The sequence below is a fragment of the Plectropomus leopardus genome, chromosome 19 (assembly GCF_008729295.1).
Source record: "Plectropomus leopardus isolate mb chromosome 19, YSFRI_Pleo_2.0, whole genome shotgun sequence".
In the NCBI taxonomy this organism is placed as follows: Eukaryota; Metazoa; Chordata; class Actinopteri; order Perciformes; family Serranidae; genus Plectropomus; species Plectropomus leopardus.
In genome coordinates, this window is record NC_056481.1 from 6,382,280 (window position 1) to 6,402,461 (window position 20,182).

At 40.4% G+C, this 20,182-nt stretch overlaps 1 protein-coding gene across 2 annotated transcripts; it reads right to left on the minus strand.

Moving 5' to 3' along the window:
- Window positions 1-4,132: 4,132 nt before the first annotated feature.
- pmp22b (peripheral myelin protein 22b) lies at window positions 4,133-17,971 on the minus strand. Of its 2 annotated transcripts, none has more exons than XM_042507764.1 (5): window positions 17,803-17,971; window positions 13,148-13,238; window positions 12,825-12,918; window positions 8,402-8,542; window positions 4,133-6,345 (listed from the first exon to the last, which is right to left on the minus strand). In XM_042507764.1, the coding sequence occupies exons 2-5, from the start codon at window positions 13,223-13,225 to the stop codon at window positions 6,185-6,187; spliced, it is 474 nt and encodes a 157-aa protein (XP_042363698.1). In that variant the 5' UTR covers window positions 13,226-13,238; window positions 17,803-17,971; the 3' UTR covers window positions 4,133-6,184. The 2 variants fall into 2 exon arrangements, with proteins under 2 accessions (XP_042363698.1, XP_042363697.1); XM_042507763.1 differs by lacking the exon at window positions 17,803-17,971 and adding an exon at window positions 13,877-14,012.
- Between the last annotated feature and the right edge of the window lie 2,211 nt (window positions 17,972-20,182).

Below are 20,182 nucleotides of genomic sequence, written 5' to 3' on the forward strand. Positions count from 1 at the left end.
AAAACAATGATGTGTGGAGCCCCCAGACACCGATTAAGCTCTGAGGTAATAATGCATATCAGTCAATACTTGATAGACACACTGATTTTGTGATTTCTTCTCTTTATGTCACTCTTTTTGCACCTACCAAATGACAATTAAACCGTGTGCAGCTTGAGGAGACTGAAGCCAGGAGTTTATGATGTTTACTGGAGGTGCCGAAAAAACAGGCGGTGCTTCAATCAAATGGCGAGCTGTGACAGGATGTTTATCTGTCATCATCACTATAATGCGACGGCGACTGGGCGATTCTTTCCAGGCTGACTGGTGGTGGTTCAGGATGACGTGATGAATTTGTCTGGTGTCTGTCTGCTTTGTCCCAACACACATTTATAGTCACTGTGTTTGTGAGTATGAATGTTAATTTACGCAAAGGTTCACTTAGTGAGACATGTCTAGATTTTAAAGAAGAGGTATGCAGATTAGAGAGACAGGAGTGAGTTTTCGCGTCAGCTCCAGTCAGTTATATCCTGCTTTCATGCATTATACTTGCCTTTAGTGGTTCAAACTCAGGGTTTGAAATTTACTCTTTTGTCCATTTGCCGCTGTGGCTGGCGGATTCCAAAATCTACCCGCCACTAAATAGATTACCATTGTTTAGTAGCTGGAGAGTGAAGCAGATCTAGCAGACGCTTGCAGTCTTTACCAGCATTTGGCTGGTGGCTGATGCCAATTTCCAACCTTGTTTAAGCCTGAATTGCTGAAAACCTTTTGTTTTTGTTCCCATTTAAATAGACACATTAGATTTTCACCAACGATCAGACCAAATGCTTCTTAACAAACATGAGTCCAATCTGCTTGATGAGGCTTAAGGGCCCAGGGCCCAAAACCACAATTTTGGAAAGCCAGTTCCCCTCACACTGTAAGTCCAGCTGACTTGACATTTAGCAGACAAGTTTAGCTCAGTGTGTTCCACAATAAAGCCTCAACAACCATTAAAGCCCACCCACAATTTTTAGAAAAATATTTTTGACATCATCTCCTAAACTGCCAGATTTTCTGTGGAACATTTTTGGGCCAAGCATATCAAAATTTAGCAAAAGCTTTTTGGTGTCTCAAAGGTTTTGAAGATATTGATCAATGAACCTCAAAAGCGGCGTCACTCAGCACATAAATAGACCTGTCACCACAACCATTGGGCCAATCATCACAAAACGTCCAGGACATTTCCACATAAGTACTTGAAATATACTTAATCTTATCTTTAATGCAGGTGTCGTAAACTGGCAAAGGTCTTGATTTTTTGCAGCGTTGAACCTGTATTGATCGACACTGGCTTGAACCCCAGTATTACCGCTTGCAGCTATATTTCACTTTTTTTTTTTTATATATTTATTTCTGATTCAAGCAAAGTAAGATCAATATTTAGGTTTAAAAAACAAACTAGAAACGAATGACATACTAAAGGAACATTTCTGAATAAATGAAAGAATAAACATATAATGTGCAGATTCTTCCACACAGGGCACGAGGGGTCACTGAACTGATGCATCTTAGATCTCAACCCAAATTAACACCTATGGGAGGTTTTGTTTTAGATTTTGCTCTTAACCACCATCATTAAAACATCAAATTAGTTAATATATAGTGAAAAAATGAGGGTCGTCCCTTTTATTCCAGAAACATGTAAGATAAAGTATATGCTGAATAGCACTGAGGCTATAGAGAGGCATGCTGTTCCTAAAACATTATGCTGTATTTTCTTTTAATTTGGCACCAATATCCTTATTTAATTTTAACTTATCTGGTCTGAACTAACTCTTGGTGTTTCTCTGGAGCTGCTGATTAGCTCAGCAGGTGTAGACTTTTTCTGTACGTCCTCCAGATCTGAATGTTTTTAATTGTTTGTAAGCGAACCCCAGCTTTGACGAAAACCTACAGATCAAGGTTAAAAGATGTGTTTGTACCACAGTTTGACCCTCGTCCCGTACCCCATTCTATACAAAAACCCTGTGATATTATCTTGTTTTATCTGAATTTATCAAACAATTTATCAAATGGAGAAGACTAATTAATCTTCCGCTTTTTTCTTTAATGATGTGTTGTGCCATAAAAGCCTTCATAATGGCTCCGGAGGAGGAGCATTCATTAGACTGACTGAAGGGTAATTGAGAGCAGACAAGTAGGAGAAATCACCTCTCTCTATCACTTCAGTGCATACTAATGGAAGATCCACCCTCACAAACAAGCTGAGACGATGCTTAATGATCATATATAGAATTAATGAGGTTTAGCACATTTTAATAAGAAAAAATGATCAGCTGAGCCCAAGGGAGACATTACTGAGAGTCTTCCACTTGATCCAGATTATCATGGTGGATAACTGTAGTGCTTGTATTGTGCCACATAGAGGCAGTGTTTGCTAACCGAGGGTCATATAAAAAATGTGTTGCTGTTACTATATTCATCCACCAGATGGCGGTATTGCACAGGGCCTGAAAAACCACCTACAAGCATGTAAAGATCATATAGGTGGAATTGTGCTTGTTTAATCAAGATAAATTAGACATAGATATGATTGTGACATAGGGGAAAATTAGATTCACACACACAGATCTACACACTTTCTCAGACACAGATTATCACACACAGACATGCAGACCAGAATGCAGTGTCCCCATTTCACCCAGTGCGAGTATGTCAGGAGGGGGAGGCAGTGGGAGGCTGTGACCTCTCAGGCCTGCAACAAGAATCCTCCTTCTGAGAGTACTCTTTCATGACTGGAGATTAAGCTCCCTATCATCAGCTCAGCGCTGGGTATGGACCGACTGTTGTCTTTAAAAGGAATAGATATCTTCACAAACCGTTAGTCTTTATGTGTAAGCTGTAAATTGTGTAGCGGTTCATTATATAAACACGCTGCCTCACCAAAAATGGATCAGAAATGTACATACACTGATCCGCCAAAACACTGAAACCACTGACAGGTGTCGTGAACAAGGTTGAAATTTTTTTTTCGAATGCAATATTCTGCTGGGAAACTTTGGGTTATGGCACTCATGTCGAGGCCAGCTGACAAGCTCTACCCACCCAAATGCTGTTGCAGAGCACCTACACCCCCTCACTGCCCAAGAGTGTGACAGAGGGCTCAGGACAGGGCATCCCCAGAGGTCCTGTGTCCATGTCTACATACGTTAGAGCCAAGTCCGATCTAAGGAGGCCCCACCATGGACTGGGGGTAACTCTGGGGTATTGGCATGTCCTACAAATCCTCCATCAGATTTGAATCTGGGAAATTTGGAGGCCAGCTTGATGTCTTAAGCCCATTGCCATACTCTGCCGCCGTTCCTGAACAGTTTTTGTGATGTGACTTGGCGTGTTGTCCTGCTGGCCTCTGCAGTCAGGGAGATTTGGCCACATTCTCCACATTCCACATTCCACAATCCACATTCTCTGGATCCCGATTCGATTGAGCTCTTGTAGGACATGCTGGTACCCCAGAGGTACCCCCGATCCATGATGGGGCCTCCTTGGATAAGACTGGGCTCTAACACACCACACTGCAAAAACTACTCAGGAATGACCCGAGGAATGTGAAAAAAGGCCTCAGTGCATCCACTTTGCCTCCAAATTCCCCAAATCCTAATCTAAAGGAGCATCTGTGGAAAGTGCAGATACCCCACTTAACAATCTACGGGACCACCGCCAATTCCCTGGTGGCAGACACCCCAAAGGTCCATGTACATGTCTCGAAATGTCATAGCCAAGTCTGATCCAAAGAGGCCCCACCGTGCATCTGGAGTACCAGCATGTCCCACGAACTCTCAGTTGGATTGAGATTTGGGGAATGTGGTGACCAGTTTGATGTCTAGCTCTTTGTCACATTCCTTCAGCCATTCCTGAACAACTTTCGAGATGTTGCATGGCACGTTGTCCTGCTAGAGGGCCATCAGGGAGTGCTGTTGATGCTGCCATGAAGGGGGAACTTTGACTATTGGCATCCACAAGAATGTCAAGACCCAAGGTTTTCCAGCAGAACATTGTATTGTAAGGAGACAATCAAAGTTGTTCAATTCACCTGTCAGTGGTTTTCATGTTTTTGTTGGTGTGTGCACATGTAGTGTGACTGAAAGACACAATGAAAGCTCCATGGTGGTGGTAAGAAACATCCTTTAATGATGATTAAACTCAAAGTAGCTTTGGTATTATCAAGAGCATTTTGGAAGTTTAGGTGTAAACATGGCAAAGACAATCGTCGCTTTACACAAAATAGCAGGGCAGTTGTCATTAGAGGTCATCTCTTCTAACTGAACCCAATGATGAGCATCATGCTGAAAAGAAAAAAAACACAGCAGACTAGCTAGTGTAAGCTCTGAATTAAATACTTTAATCTACCACTCTGTTTTGGAAAGCTACAGGAGATGTCAAGTGGAGGACAGACCCTTGCTTACAGTGTTCGCAAGCACATCCAAGTCCTCTTATTTCTCATGCTATGAGAGGCACCGTTGACGCTGAAACACGAGCTGCGTGTTTTGAATAACTGCCTTTGCCCCGGTGTGTGTAGCATTTGCAACTGCATGCACAAGGCAGCTTATTTGATCTAGCAGAGAGTGGTGGCATACTGTAAGGTTGCTCAGCTCGACTGTACGCAGGAATTTACAGGCTGCATTTCAGTTTCGGGCATCTTTGATTCACCTCAAAGCATATGCATCACACACCACGCTAAATTTGCTTCCATTTTAATGTCTTTTCGCATTTACTGGCAGTTTTTTTAGCCCAGAGATTTGAGAGTTTACAGGCAGACAGGATAACAACCCTAGAAAATGAACCTCTGCATGCAAGTGTTAGCGTGAATCCAGTCCCTTGTAACAGTGGAATACACAGTATTAGATAATGTGAGAGTAGTTTTTATTTTAGGCTAGATTGTCATCACCATCTGTTATGCGCAACACATAAACAGCTTTTTTTTTTTATACAGTAGAACTTGTAGTGGGCAGAGACTGCAGCATGTCAAACTTCAAGTATGTGAAACAGACATTTGTATCATCACTGCAAACTTCTCTGTCCTTTTTTTCTCACATAAAGAGTTAATATGTTTTTCCTATCCTCTTCTTATATGGCTTCAACTCAGTGGCATTTTTCTCTCTAGTAATGTTAAATGTTTTTTTCGTAGGCTATAATGCCCCACAGTGTTATTTTCATTATTCTACTAAATAGGCAATTTGGCTTGAACACGGACATCAGAATAAAGGACAATTAAGGCAATTAGAGCGAAATAAAGCTTATATATGAAGTAATTTCACTGTAATCCGACTCTTTACGAACTTGCAGAATAATACTGACATTCCACTTTTGATTTCATCAGTGCACCACCCCAAACTTCTGTTACAGTAGCTGATGAAGAAAAAGAAAAAAAGAAAATCAGACTGCAATGTGAAATAGACTGTGTTCCCTAAAGAAGCAGTCAGGCACTGTTATGTACAGGTGTACCTCTGTCTGATTCTCACTTTAATTAATGGCTGTTTGACTCTAAACAATAACAAAGTGTTGTAAAGATTGCTATCAGTAATAGGAATGATAAATACATAGCACCATCTTTTGTTGAAAATAAGAAATAGAAAAAAAACACTGAAAATTCACAAAATAGAAAAAAGGACCAAATCTATATTTCTTGGCTATGCTACGTCCATGGATGTTACCACTCTTTTTATAAAGCAAGCCCATCCAAAAAAAAAAAAAAAACGAAACTTCTGCTCCTTCTATTTCTATACATGCACTTTGGTTAATATACTTGAAGAAACTTTTTTTCTTTTTTGCTAATTCTTTGGCAAAACAAAAAAAAGAAAGAAACACAACAAAATCTAATTATTTCATCATTACAAACAAACACTGAGGCACTTAATCAGCTAAAACAAAGCTCATCCATTGACAGAGCAACACAACAACTATGTACATATATGTAAAAAGTGTTATAAATAGGTTTTAAACCATAGATACTATATACATCTTTTAACTGAGACAGTATTGGTTGTTTTTGTGTTGGTTTGCTTGTTGATTTTTTGGTATTACCCCCCCTTCACTGTGATCTGATTGGCCTGGTGGCTCCAGGGGCCGTTGGTACGTCAAAACTTATACTTCTGAGGGGGGCTGATGACACTCGCAGCTGGGCAGGGGGTTACTGGGAACACTGGGATGGAGTGACGGCTCATTCTCGCTTCCTCAAGATGACATAGATGAGTCCGCTGATCAGCGCCAAAGGGAAGGCCACCCACGCCAGGATGTAGGAGTAGCCAAAGGAGTATCTATCATCCACCCAGTCCGGACTCATCACCGTGTAGATGATGGCTCCGCTCATCACGAACAAACCTGCAGGGAGGAGGGGAAATAAAGTCAGCGCCGGATAATGCTGGCCATCATCTTGTTCAATTATCAGATCATGTTTCTCTGTCCTGGGCTGAACTCTGTCTGGCAGAGGAGGCGAGCGGGGTCAGTGTTTCCCAGAAAGCATCCCTCCACACTAGATCACAGCGTTTCATGCTTATTGATCTCCGAGCCAGCCCTCGTGAGCCTTTCCTGCTCTGCCCACCTCCCTTGTCTGACACGGCATGATGTTTTTGTCTCACCCCCGCGCTTCCAGCCTCCCTGACATTTCAACTTGCGCGGCTGGCGTTTTGCCCGGTGTCATTCCTGTTTGGCTGAGTGGGCACCTGGGTGCCAGGCAATGCGCTGGCACAGTACAGAGAGCAAACCTAGGATGTTGGAAAGGGCTGCCAAGAGAGGACACAATGGGCTGGCAGTGGAGCTGCTCTCTGGCCAAAGGGCATGAAGTACAATAGACAAGTGAAGCATTAAACCATTAGTAACTGGCTCAGACTCTCCTAATTTAATTCTCTGCCACAGTCGATGCAGTGTGAGCATCTGCTATTGGTTTATCTGTGTAGGAGGATTTGTGGAGAGTGGGGTATTTTCAGACTACTCAAGTGTTACTGTGCTAATCAGAGTAGTGCTGAAGAGATTAGTCATTTAGCTGATTGTCAAGTGGATGTTTGTCAAGCACAAATGCTGAAAAATGGTCTTTCCAACTTCTGATCTGCTTGATCAGTCAATCAAAGAAAAACTACAAATGCATAGTCATACCAGATCCAGTAAAATTCCCTTTTTACATTTTGTGTTGCTACTCGCCGAAGCAGATCGTTCTCATTCCCAGGGCGTCAAATAGTGGCGCTTTGTCACGCCCCTCAGCGTGTGATATCGACCTTTACCCTTTAGGGTTTTTTTGCGACACATCAGGCTTTAAATTACTCCACTGACCAATTTGTGGCATTTTAAATGTTAAGTGCAACTGACGTAGCATAAAGAGCAAGAAAGTGCACGAAGAGTAAGAAGGAGAGGAGGTGAATGGGTCAAACTAAATCTGACTTTCACCCAGGAGACATGTCCCCTGTGAAACCAAAAGTGAATGTTGTTTTAACGTCACGTTATGCGATTTATGTAGGATCATCTCACATTATTTACCTCATATTACATTGCATAAATATTTTAGCCAAAAACATTATCTTTTTTTGTGTCACTCAGGAGACTAGTTTGTGTCCCATGTGAAACCCAAAGTCACTGTTGTTTTAACACAATGTTACACTGCATAATTATAACCCATGACCATTTTTTCTGTCACCCAGGAGAATTTTTACCGCAGAGACAACAGTTTGTGTCCTGAGTGAAACCAAAAGTCATTGCTGTTTTAACGCAAATTTATGCAACGTCACGGTCTTCGTGTAGTGATTACGTCAGGTTACATTGTTTTAACTTTACTGAGTTTATAAAAGATCATCGTGCAGCGTTAATGTTGTATTACCTTGCATAATTTTTGTATTATCCTGTGTCACACAAATATGGACTTTTACCCAAAACACTGAAGTGTGATCATCATGCAATCGTCATGCAATATTTACATCAGGTTACACTGCATAATTATTTTTTACCCAAAATATGATCTTTTTTTACATATCACACAGACACGACCTTTCACCCAGGAGATTTTCACCCAGGACATCACAGTTTGTGTCTTGTGTGATAACAAGTCGTTGTTGTTTTAATTAATGTTAATTTAATAATTAACATACAATCATTGCGCAGTATTTACATTATCGTCGTTATGCTGCAAAACAAATGTAGTTACTTTAACCCCAAACATACTCTTTTTTACCTGATCTTAACACAACACTAACCACAGTGTTGCAGTTGTGCATCACACAGATATGCTAAAGGGTACCGTGTGCATCGCTCTTAGATGCCAAGGCGTGTGACAAAGCATCGGTATTTGACAACCTGGGAATGAGAACGGGCTGGACAAAAATATACCAGTGTAATGTCAATTTGATCTTGATGGATTTGTGAGGAAGTGTGAAAGGAGGCTTGAACTCACTGGCAAGGATCTGGAAGGTTCCAGTGAGGAAGAAGCGTCCGCCCTTCTGCAAGGTGAAGAGCTGGCAGAAGAAGAGGAACAGGGACAGGCAGCTGAAGATGATGGATAGGATCATGAGAGCCTGGACTGCCTGAATCCACTCTGTAGAGGGGGGAGAAGAGAGAAGGAGGTCGTCAGTTACCCACAGTCGTCGTTAACCAAAGCATAATTTATGTATAGAATTGGCTTAATGAGAGCAGAAGAAAGAGTGTCAAGAGACTGAAAAAATTTTTAAAAAATGTCAAAGACTGCTGGTTTGTCTCGGCAGAATTTGAGCATCCTCCGTCAGAGAACATGTTTACTTCTGGGAATCTGTAATGGATCTATAATAATGAAACTGAGGTATCTTGTTCCTAAAAGCTCTGTGCGCCCCCTAACAGCAGGAACTATGACTAAATGTACCACATCGATCGTTACTGCTAGTCTTCCAAGGCCAGGACGCTAGAAGCCCATTAACCCATTAGACACCTGCATTGACAGGGAAGACCATCTATCCGTGCTAGTGCGTGGCTGTGTGTTTGTGTCTGTGCTTCATTCGTGCCACCATGCCAGGAATCCCAGGGCTTCCAAGCAGGGTCTATTTCTTGTCCGAGTGTTATCCATGCTGCCTCCTTGGCCTCTCAAGTTTCTTGAGCACCCGTCTGCTGTTACTGTCGCGTTTTGGTGCCATAAAATGCAGCCATGTCGCCAGGTACTCAGCCACCTCAGTCTGCTTGAGCATTGGCAGCCGCTGCACAAGTCCTATCCCAGCAAATATTCCAAACAAGCCCATAAAAAAATTTATTATGGCGCCATTTGTGTGCACGCCAATGCTGAACTCTGACATTTAAATCTCTGATGCCGTGTTCTCAAGCATCTGTGCTTTATTGATTCTCTTGCATTATGTTAATGAATGATATGTTGTGGTTTGATGGGGGGCACTTACAACATGGAAAAAAAGACAATGCATAATTTATTATGGCCCTTGCATCAAAAAGGATGATTACAGTAAGTAATAAGACAGCTTACTTTGTGTTATGACTTTGACTGACCACAATTTAACAGTTGGCCAAGATGAAAATACTTCATCACCCTGCATATTTATTACTCTTCTATCTTTGGACATTATCAAAGAATCATGCATTTTCTGTGGAGAAACACAACTCTGTTATAGATTTAAAGGGTGACAGCATCTTCTACCATGCACAGGCTTACCAATATGGAGTCAGGTTACCTACAATAACAGCCCTTCAGTATGTCCTGATAATTATTGCCTTGGGTCGATGTGATATGAGAGGAAACACGACACCTTGCAAATCTCCAGCACAGTTCCACACCAGAGCAACAATTAGACTCCATAATAATGATCCTGTTGTCAGATGTTACATAATACTATGTGATAACACTGTGAGAAATGGGTGAAATGTTCCATCCCCTGCCCTATGAATAGTGCTCCCCTATAAATACAGACAATACATCACTGCTTCCTGATAAACAGACATCTTGTCCTCCTTCCTTCCTTCGCTGACCAGTTGTAGGAAACGATATGAGGCATTTCCTAGCTATGAGGGCGCGGCTCAAGGCTTACAATATCACAGATAAGCAAGTATGACTCATATTCAGAAATTCACTTGAATGCCTTGGTTTATTATTATGGTATTACAATGCAGCTAGTGGAGCTTTTCGTTGGAATACCAAACAGGAAACTAACTGTTGATGCTTTCTGCTTTCTATTCTTAGGTCTTACACCCCATTGTGCTGCAGAGTAGTGCACCACAAAAAAAAATGTTTATGTTTTGTTTGTGTGAGCCTAAGAGATTTTTTCTCAATAGCTAATTTTAGTGCAAGTAAATTCTAGGGGTGGTGGTGGTGGTGGGGGTTACAGCATAGCATTGCAATACCATATCGATACACAGATGGCAATAGAGTTGCAGGAGTATACCAGTCTCAAGGTATACCCTGATATAAAAGTTTAAGGTTAACGTACCAAATCCATTCACTTATTTACAATACAGTACACCTTTATTTTACTTTTTTTTTTTAAAAGGGAGATTGTTTTTTTCACAAATCAATCCATTAAAATGTGGCTTTTAGTTTCAATTATAGAAACAAAACATTTGTTTGAACAAGGAATCTCCTCTTTTTTCCATTTCTTTAAGGGTCATTACTTCTACTACTATTTCTACTACTACTACGACTACTACTACTACTAATAATAATCATAATAATCATTTTGTAATACCTTTATATCAGGAAACCTATGTTTTCTGAAACGGTTGTACAAGTACAAGTTAAACCTTTGGTAACCTGCTAGAATAGTAAATGGTTGTAACGTTTTGAACATGTGATATGCGTGCGACCCACCCCAGGAGATTTAAAAAGCAGCTTGTAGCAGTTAGCAGCCAACTCAAAAAAGAAGAAATTTTCTCTTATTGGGAAAACAATGAGATTTGAGAGCTCCTTAGCCTCTGAGAAGAAGAAGAGATCAGGCGCCATAAAACAGGGATGGTAAACGTTTGTTATTGACATGTTATGCCGTTGATGCTGTTGTTTAGAGGGGACCATCGACGAGTTATATTTCAAAAGGCCAAGGCTGTTGTGTTAGTCACGCCTCTTTTGATTCTGCAATGCCGGCATGCTATCTAAAATCACACAATGCAGCGGCATGATGCCACCGTTGTTTGATTCTGTGTAAAAGTGCAAAGGTGGATTAAAGAAGGGAGTTTTTATTGGCCCTATAGTGTAATATCTGTGTAGAAAGAGCTGATGTTTATTGGGCTTCTGTTTAAGTTACATAAGTCACAATAAAATATTTTTGTGATTTTCAAAGTGTTGTGACATGCTGAGTATTTTGATAAAATATATTGCAATTTATTACCTTTTTTCAGCTGCCAATTATGCCCTCATGGGAAAACTTTGTCAGCAGCTGCATTATGTCATTAGATAAAATGATCAGACTGTTCATCTCACTGTTTAACCACAGTTTAATTTGTATTTGTAATATTAATAATTTATATCAGAAAAAAGATATTTGACACCCGTGTAACAATACAATATTGCCCCACAAAAACATTGCAATACTGTATCGATTTTTTACCCCACCCCTAATGTTTATGTTTTGTAGGTCTGTGTTAGCACAAGACATTCTTCTTCTTTGGCTAATTTTAGAGCGAGTAAATTCTATGAAGTAATTTTCCTGGCTGCATGGATGTGCCATTTAAATCAAGCTCAGCATGTGATAACTATGACATGAGTATCTCTCACTGGGGCGTCATCAAAACTAAACCCAGCCAATGTTATTGCAACCACGGCAACGACAAGAGGAAACTCAGAAGTTTCAGAAATGCCCTAAAAATAACTATGACAGATGTCTGTTTATGATTCACTTCAGAAGGAACTTGATTGCTCAGCAAAACTTCAGAAAGCTCCACTGAACGCAAGCTTGGCGCCCACGTGAAAAAAAAAAGTTCACTATCTTCCATCTCCCCAAAGCCAGAGCACAGACCGCGGGCACACGCGCCTTCTTAAATAAACACGGTGCGTCAGTGCACTAATGAAAGCAAAGTCAAACAAACTGGCCGCGCCATGTAGCTACCTGGCAGAGTGTGCAGGCGCTGCTGCCTCCTGACAAAACACACACTGGCTGAGCACGGCTCATTCTAGACAAATGACATCACCCAGATGCAGGCTGCACCACTGTGGCAGCACATTTAGGAGCAAAACATACAGCTGCCCAATAGTGATCTCACATGAATTCATTGCTAAATAATTCATTTTAGGACAGTGGAAATGTTGTAAGATCTTGAAAAACAGCAGAATTTATACCCCTCTTTAGCTTATTTATTTTAAACTTGAGGTCTGTCTAAATTAATCTGTAATGCTGCAGCTGCTGCCTTAAATTGTCCCAATGATCCCTGCAAACTAACACTGGACACTCTGATCTGACACTGGGCGTGACCCGCCATCAGCATGCCATGTTTTCTGCTATGAGGTGGTCCAAGGTCTCCCTGCATCCAAACACTGTCACAGGCATGCACACACATAGATCTAAAACTTTAAATACTCCCCACAGCCCCACCCTGATCCTCCACAACTACCAAACTCCTGTCACTATGGTACTCCCAACACGGGACCTGAATATGGACATCACACCATGACTATTTATACAGCGGCAGCCTATCAGCTGGCACTTAAAAAACAGCACCGCCACATTCTCTGCCCTAGATGGCACCAGAGTCCCAGAGGAGGCCGCGACACACCCACATCATCAACACAGTGAATGTTGCATTTCAGCAAGTCATATTGCAAAGTTCAAACCACCATTAATGTCACTGCGGATGATTTAAATTGTAGTTTAGTGCTACATATTAAGGGAAAATAGTAAAATGTCACGGAGAAGTCTGACCTCCAGTGTTTGCAGGGTCACAGTGGGATCCTCCATTGACAGTTGAGCAGTTTAACCAGAGGTCTGAGGTGCCAGTTTCAGTTGACGTCCACACCTGGTGTCAACAACACACAACTTGGTCAGTAATTTGTAAAGAAAATGAATAAGAGGAAAAGTTTCACATGAATATTTATGGTAATAATTCTTAAAGCACAACTATGAAGTCAAATTCTACATGGTTAAGATGCCTTTAAGCTTCAGTAGTGATTTTTTAAAAATGTATTTAATAATTAAAATTACATCTGAATAAAGAAAAACACAAACAGAAAAAAAAAAACACTTACGCTGACAATCGTAGAAACGAACAGGAGAACCAGAGCAGCGAGGTGCAGGAGGATGATTCCCAGTAGTAGGAGCAGCATCTTTGCAGGCGATCTGGGCATTAATGAGAAGAGGAGACAGTGTCTATCAGTGTGTGTGTGTGTGAGAGAGAGAAGTTAGTGGGACATGGGTGTGTCGCTGCAGCAACACGGATAGAAACTTCATCGGATGGCAGGGTCCACCACCTTTACGTGTACATAACAATAGGATCGCATTTAGGAGAAAGTCGTTGTTAATATTTGCATGCAGGAAAATTTGATTTACATGTACAGCATATTTGACGACAGGATGAACCTGACTTCAAGCGCTAGGTGTATCTTTTCATTTACTTTGTTAGAATCAAATGTGCCCGATAAACTTGACTCCGCTCCTTTAAGATGGCTTTAAAATGCCGGCGTGTGTCATCAACAAAATGGAAATGATTTCAATAATGCGCGCGGATCTCTACATGATTTCAAAACCAATTAAAAGCGACTTAAAAGAAGTTATCAAAGTAAAATTCCGTCTAATTTAGATGTATTTATATAATAAAATAACGGCCAAATAATGTTTGAGATGACAGCTCTGTCCTCCTGTCTGTGTGCGCAATGTAGCGGCGGGTATCCCAGCGAAAAGCGCGTTTCCTCCTTTAATCGTCCACTCAGAGCGCAGCTGAACATAAGGAAGTTTTAAAAAGACCAAAGTCCACTTACTTAGATCAGTGAGCTGGTATTTCCACACACACAAAAAAAACAGATTCAGGCTCGCAAGAAAGCAAGTGTTTCCCCAAAAGAGTCCAGCAGCGGTAGTCCCTCAGTCCTAAAAGGCGCTCTTAGACTAGATTGATGCCAGGGGCTGACGTTCTGTTATAAAGTGTCTCATTATGGAAGAACAACGCCCTGCGTGCGTCGCTGCGTCATGGAGTGACCCTCTGGTCCGCGGCCAGGGTTCCCAATATAGATGCGCCGTGCGTAATAGCGCATGGGTTGCCTTAGTTACTGACTTGCTGTATGTGTAGTGAGCTGTGTGATCATTGTTTGGCTGTCGTGGTAACTAAATTCAGCGATCCGCTTTCGAGGGTTTTTTTATATTCTTCTCTCTGACACTGTTTCCAACTTAAATTGCTGTTGGTACAAGTTACACTGCACTGTGTATTTTGTTTTTGTTGATGTTGCTTGCTCAGTCAAGATAGAATTTGCATATATGTATATAAAGTAAGAGTATAGTCGAAATACATTTTAGATTATATTTTATAACAGATATGTTCATTTTAAATGCTATTTTATAACAGATATACAGTATATATTATTAAATAACAACATTTGGGTTATATATTTAACAAAATTTGGAGTTGTAAAGCAATTTACACAACTTGATTTTAACCCATATATTTCAGAAAAGATTTTTCCAACTTTATTAACTCATCTATGTCATTTACTTTTGGCAATTTAGTATGATAAGAGGAAATGACACAAAAATTGTTCTGATTGGTATAAAGTCTTTTGCAATTTGATATATACATACTTTGGGCAAGTATCTAATAGTAAAACTTTGACGTGTTTAGATCCCTTGAAAAATTCCACTTTTATTGATAGTCAAAGACAGATTTTTTTTAAACAAAAAAATAAGAAAAAGGCACACTGTGTTTATGAAATGCCTTCCATATAATTTTGTATACTTCAAATATGTGGGTTTTTTTTAAATCTCAGCCTGCTATGAGTTCATTGATACCATGTTTAGTCTTTTGGCAGATGGGACTACTGTTTTTTTCCCTCTAAAATATAGCAATTCAGAAAGCTTAGAGAGTACTTCCACATTTGATAACTGGCAGTTTTAGCTTATCAAGATATCTTGGTCAGGTCTTTAATGAATAAGATTGTATTTATGTCTATAGTATAGTAGATTTTTTTTGTTTTATGTTAAGCTCTTATTTTTTATTTCCAATCACTGTTTTTTGTACTTTTTTTGAATGTGTTTTCCCCCTAGACTTATATTTATCATTTTTTAAAAATATTTTATTGTTTTATTGTAGTAATTTTCTAGTCTTTAAAAATTAAAAGACTAAATTAAAAAATTTAAGTTTATTTCAGACTCTTTTTGGTCATTGTTGTTTCAATTTTATGTGTAAACCTTTGGGTTTTTTTTAAGTTGCTATATGAGCATAGATGAGACTACAAGAAAGGTATTTTGGACTTTTTCCAAAATGTTATATTTCCCTGTAAACTCATCCTTTCGTTGCCTTGACAACTACAAACAGAAACAGTGGTGTAGTGTTGGTCTTTTCCCTCTGGTCATCATGTAGTCAGCCTCATGATTCACAGTATGTGTGAAAGTGTGCATGGGTATAGCCGGCACACCACCAGAGAGAGCGATAGCATCTGGGGCTCTCCTCTGTTTGACGTGACTCATTTTCAGCCGGAGTGAGATGGCGTTCCACCCTGACAAGGGATTGCAGCCCCCTGTTGTACTGTTGTAAATGTGTATTGTATGTAGAGGAGGTTAGTCCTATAAAGATGGGTGTTGCAATGAATGGAATTCCAGGAGGGAACAGAGGGAGCGGTCAAAAGTGTAAATATTTGGAAGTATGAATCGACTTCCTTATCTCTTCCTCCCTCTGGCTCTTCTTCTGCACGGTTATTAAGAGAGACAAGATCAACCAGCTGTCAGTGATAATTTAGCTTGGTGGATTGATTTCATAGTTTTCTGATAACACTGGATATATTATGTTCACAAATCATCAAGTTTATACTCCTTAAAGGGATAGTTAGGGTAGGTTGCATTAGGTGCTTATCCATAATCAGGGTTGAACATTACAGCCATTACATTCAGTTTGGAGAAACAGGTTTGAGTGATGGATGGAGGTCATCAACAAAACATATTCTAGCTACCAGCCTTTCACTGTTTTGCCTTCTGTCAGACAATCTGATTCAACAGGAAAGCTGTTAACAGTTTTGGTTTTCCATCTATGTCAAAGCAACCAGACTCCATTTAGAAAAACAGAAATTTTAGCTAATTGAACACCAGAGCTCGTCTACTGCTGCTTCGATCATTTAATTTTTTTGTGTTATTGAATGACTTTGGTGAATCTTAGCTAACACCAAAGACACCCAATTTGACAAATAAACTAACAGATCGAGGCAGAGGTAGACCAGCATTTCCAGTGTTTAGCGTGCTAAAATGACTGTTTTTCTCAATGGAGTCTGGCTTAGAAGAGAGCGATATAACAGCTGAATTTTCCAGCTCAAAATGACTATCCAACATTGAGGTAAAACAGTGTAATTATGCTAAATATATAATACACGTCAACTGGTATTGTTTTTTTAAGTGGGACTTTTTTTTAGGTGGCTAAAATTTGTTTTGTATATGGCTCCCATCCACAGCAGTACACTTCTTAGCTTCCTTGTCAGACTTAAGACTGCTTCTTCAAATTGGGGGCATGCCGACTGACATATACTCTTTGTAATAAACGCTTTATGGATAAGTACTCCATACAACTCCACTAAAAAAAAACGAACTATCCTTTTAACTTCTGCAAGATGTCAAACGCTGATTTTGCTTGCTGCTCGACGGGCAGCACATTATGAAACATGCTTTCTTTGCATTAGCTGGCTGGTAGAAGAGCTTATAGGAGCTGCCCGACCTCAGATAACCCCTGTCAACATCCACTCTTTATTCTCCACTCACTTAGCTCACACTTCCTGGACGCCCTCTGCATGTGTTTCTCACACTCCAATGAAAACAGAGGCCTTTCTGCGGGGCTCATGTCAACATGCACACATGAAAGGGACAGTTACAAGACCAGATCACAGCCATGAAGTGCTGCTGAGTGAGAGCTTTGCAGCGCTGTGAGCCCGAGCTGCGTAGAAGTGCCTCTTTGTCTGACATGATTGTTCTGTTTGTGGCTGATATTTACATTTGCGTAGCTCTGATGTTTACTGAATCATGAGGTCTGATGATGATCAGAACCCTGATCACATGAGCGGTAAACTTTACAGTGACTTGAAGAGGAGAGCTCTTGTTAAAAGTGTGGCGTAGCTATTGATGCGCTCCCCATCCCCATCCCTTATATGTCAATGTTTGTATAGACTGACAATCAGTGGGCTGAGTGGACATGGGAGTGTTAACTTTACTGCGTTTGTGTAGCCGGGGTTGGAGCCAAACTCTCCGCATAACAAACATTCAGGCTGATACTGAATAATGTTACATCTGGAACGGCGTCTAGCATTTCACCTCCGTCGTTAAAATGGCATCTTCACGTTAGCGCGGCGGACAGTGAGAGTGCATACCAAAACCACAGATAGGACCTCGGCCAAGGGGTAGAATCTGGAGAGTGGTTGAGTTACAGTAACTCCATCCACATACCAACGCTGAGAAGAGTGTTAAAACAGATGATCACAAGTGATGTTTTTGTTTCTACCGAATTAATTCCCGCAAGATCTGTAAAACGAAGAAGCGTTAGAGATAATGTAGCAAAAAGACAAAGATGGGCACTCGCCCTTGATGAAATTACACTCCACTCTTGTTGATTTTAAAACAATGTGACAGGCTTTCCTTTACTTGATTGCATTATGTGCAATTTCACTTATCTTGGCTCAATCCACAATCCATTAGCTGTGATGAATAAATGGCTCATACTCACAGCAGATATTGTTCAGCTTTAGGCGGGGGATCCAGCTGAGGCTCCTTGCAGGTCAGACTGAAGGCCTATCTGGTGCGTCACTGTTTGACGGGGCGTTTGTGCCCTGTGTATGTGTCGCTCTGACAGCTGTCGGTCAAAGGTGATCAGTCCTCGTGTCCTGTCATCAGCATGTGAAGTGCCGCTGTCCACTGTGTTGCAGTAGTTTAATAGCTCTCCTCCTACTGCAGCCGTGTCTGAGTCGGACTGCCCCTCTGTCGACTCACGTCAGACTCCTCTGGCCCCAATCTACCAAACTGTGATACAAAGTCACACGTACAGTACTCACATGCATATATATGAGAGTTTTTAAAGGGACAGTTCATCCTAAAATCAAAAGTCCATATTTTGCATCACACCTGTAGTGCTGTTTATTGATCCAGTTGGTTTTGCTGTGAGCTGTTGAGTGTTGTAGAAAACATCTGTAAAGATGTCTGCCCTCTCTCTAATATAATGGAAATAAATGGCACTTGGCTTGTGGTGCTCAAAGCACCAAAGTTTGAAAAATGTCAGCAGCTGTATCTGTGAATATATATTTATATTTGTTGGTGGGCACAAAATACCTTGAAATGAGGTGCTGGAGATGCAAAAAGAATGCAAATGCAAAGTTTTTTATGAATGGTCACCGTCACTTACGTTTAGGAAAAGGCTGTTGTTTTGGTTAAAATACTATGTGCAAGTTGACAGTTTATTTTTTATTCATATTTAAAAATTATTATTATTATTATTAATTCTAGTTCTACGGCCAATTTATCCAACAATCGGCAACTCACACAACATTTTAGACTGATAAATAGCTCTACAGATAAGAGGACAAATTAAGTTTGGGGTGAACTGCCTCTTAAAAGAGACAGAAATCATATGATAATACATTCTGAAGTGTGCAAACTGGATATGAGAACACAAAGGAGGGCAAGTAAATTGGGGATACAGACGGGCTTAAAAAAAAAAGCTGAGAGGTAAATACAGTCTGTTTGTTTGTGCGTTGATAAGTTTTAGTCACAACCCTCGTCTTGTCATCACATTTTAATCAGGCGAGACACAGAGGGATGACAACAAAGGGGTGAAGTGAGCCTTGTCCCTTAAAATAGACTTAGTACACAACTGATTGCCTGTGATGTGAGCACAGACGGTCTTTGGGTCAAGTTAACAAGAAAATAATTAAATGAAGCCAGTGGAAAAGTGAAGGGTTTCACTCTTAAATCACACCAAAGTTTTCATGTCATTGCAGTATTATTAAATCTGTGCTCATAAATGATTGACCTCTTATTTACTAGTCCTCTAGGTCATGCCTCTGCTTGACAATTCAATGCCCAAATACGATTATGTGTTTGCAATTACAAGATCTATACAAATAATCTCGGTATCATAATAAAGGTAACACTGCAGAGATGTAAGCTTCAGTTTGGATGTACCTGATTCAGAGTGATTGAGAAAATAACAGAAGCTCAAAATACTTTCAAATGTTTTTCAGTGACATAAAATACATACAATAAAATACCCATCAGTAAGTGTTATAAAAGGCGGTTGATAACAAATGGCAAAAACTACAGGACGTCATCACGCCGAACACGACTGTACAGCCTTTTGGAGAAAAGGCAACCGAAAGTGATGTTTATTTGTGAAGATTATCTTGCTTAATAAAACCTGTTGGAAGTACAGAGCTTATTTCTGCAATGATCCAAAATCCAATGGAAAAATCTCAAAGGTTTTAATGAGGGAACCAGGGCAAAGCTATATTCCACTTAGGCCTACAGAAAAGCATCATCCATAGAGCCCTAAATCTATAAAAAACAAGGAAAAAGTGGATGGATTGACCCTTTAATTCTAAGCCCAAAAGCTCACTATTTGTGGAAATGTCCATGATTGCATAATTTCCATTCTAATTTTGAATTGAAGCTTGTCAGCAAACTCTGGCACTAGCATGTAATCTAGAAGGATCTAAAAGCTCCGTGTCATTCTGGCATCACTAAAATCACACGGCCATGATTCACGTATTATCTCATGACATTCGCTTTACAAATGGGGAAAGAGGTGGCTCGATTATGAGCGCGACAGTAAGGTCATGGACCGTGAAAATGTGAAAAATAGATGAAGAAAAACTGCACTTTTGACCACTTCCATTTTTTATTGTGCTGTGCTTGTTTCCATGGTTCCTCATAATGAAATAAAAAAATAAAAAAAATCTAATAAATTTGGTCGGTGCAGAACTCCCTGTCATCCTCACCCCACTATGATTCAGCAGGAAAGACTGCAGTACTCTGTCCTGGCTTCTGTGTCGCTCTCTTCTCCACCCACTTCTCTTTCTACAGAGAATGTGAAGAATTGGACCACAGATCAATGT

What these genes read in the sequence shown, in the direction of transcription:
- pmp22b (XM_042507764.1), bottom strand. Translation starts at nt 13,225, where the DNA reads ATGCTGCTCCTACTACTGGGAATCATCCTCCTGCACCTCGCTGCTCTG. An exon ending in TGACCCTGCAAACACTGGAG is followed by an intron (nt 8,543 to 12,824) that starts GTCAGACTTCTC and finishes CCCCCTCTACAG; the next exon opens with AGTGGATTCAGGCAGTCCAG. An exon ending in AACCTTCCAGATCCTTGCCA is followed by an intron (nt 6,346 to 8,401) that starts GTGAGTTCAAGC and finishes TCCTCCCTGCAG; the next exon opens with GTTTGTTCGTGATGAGCGGA.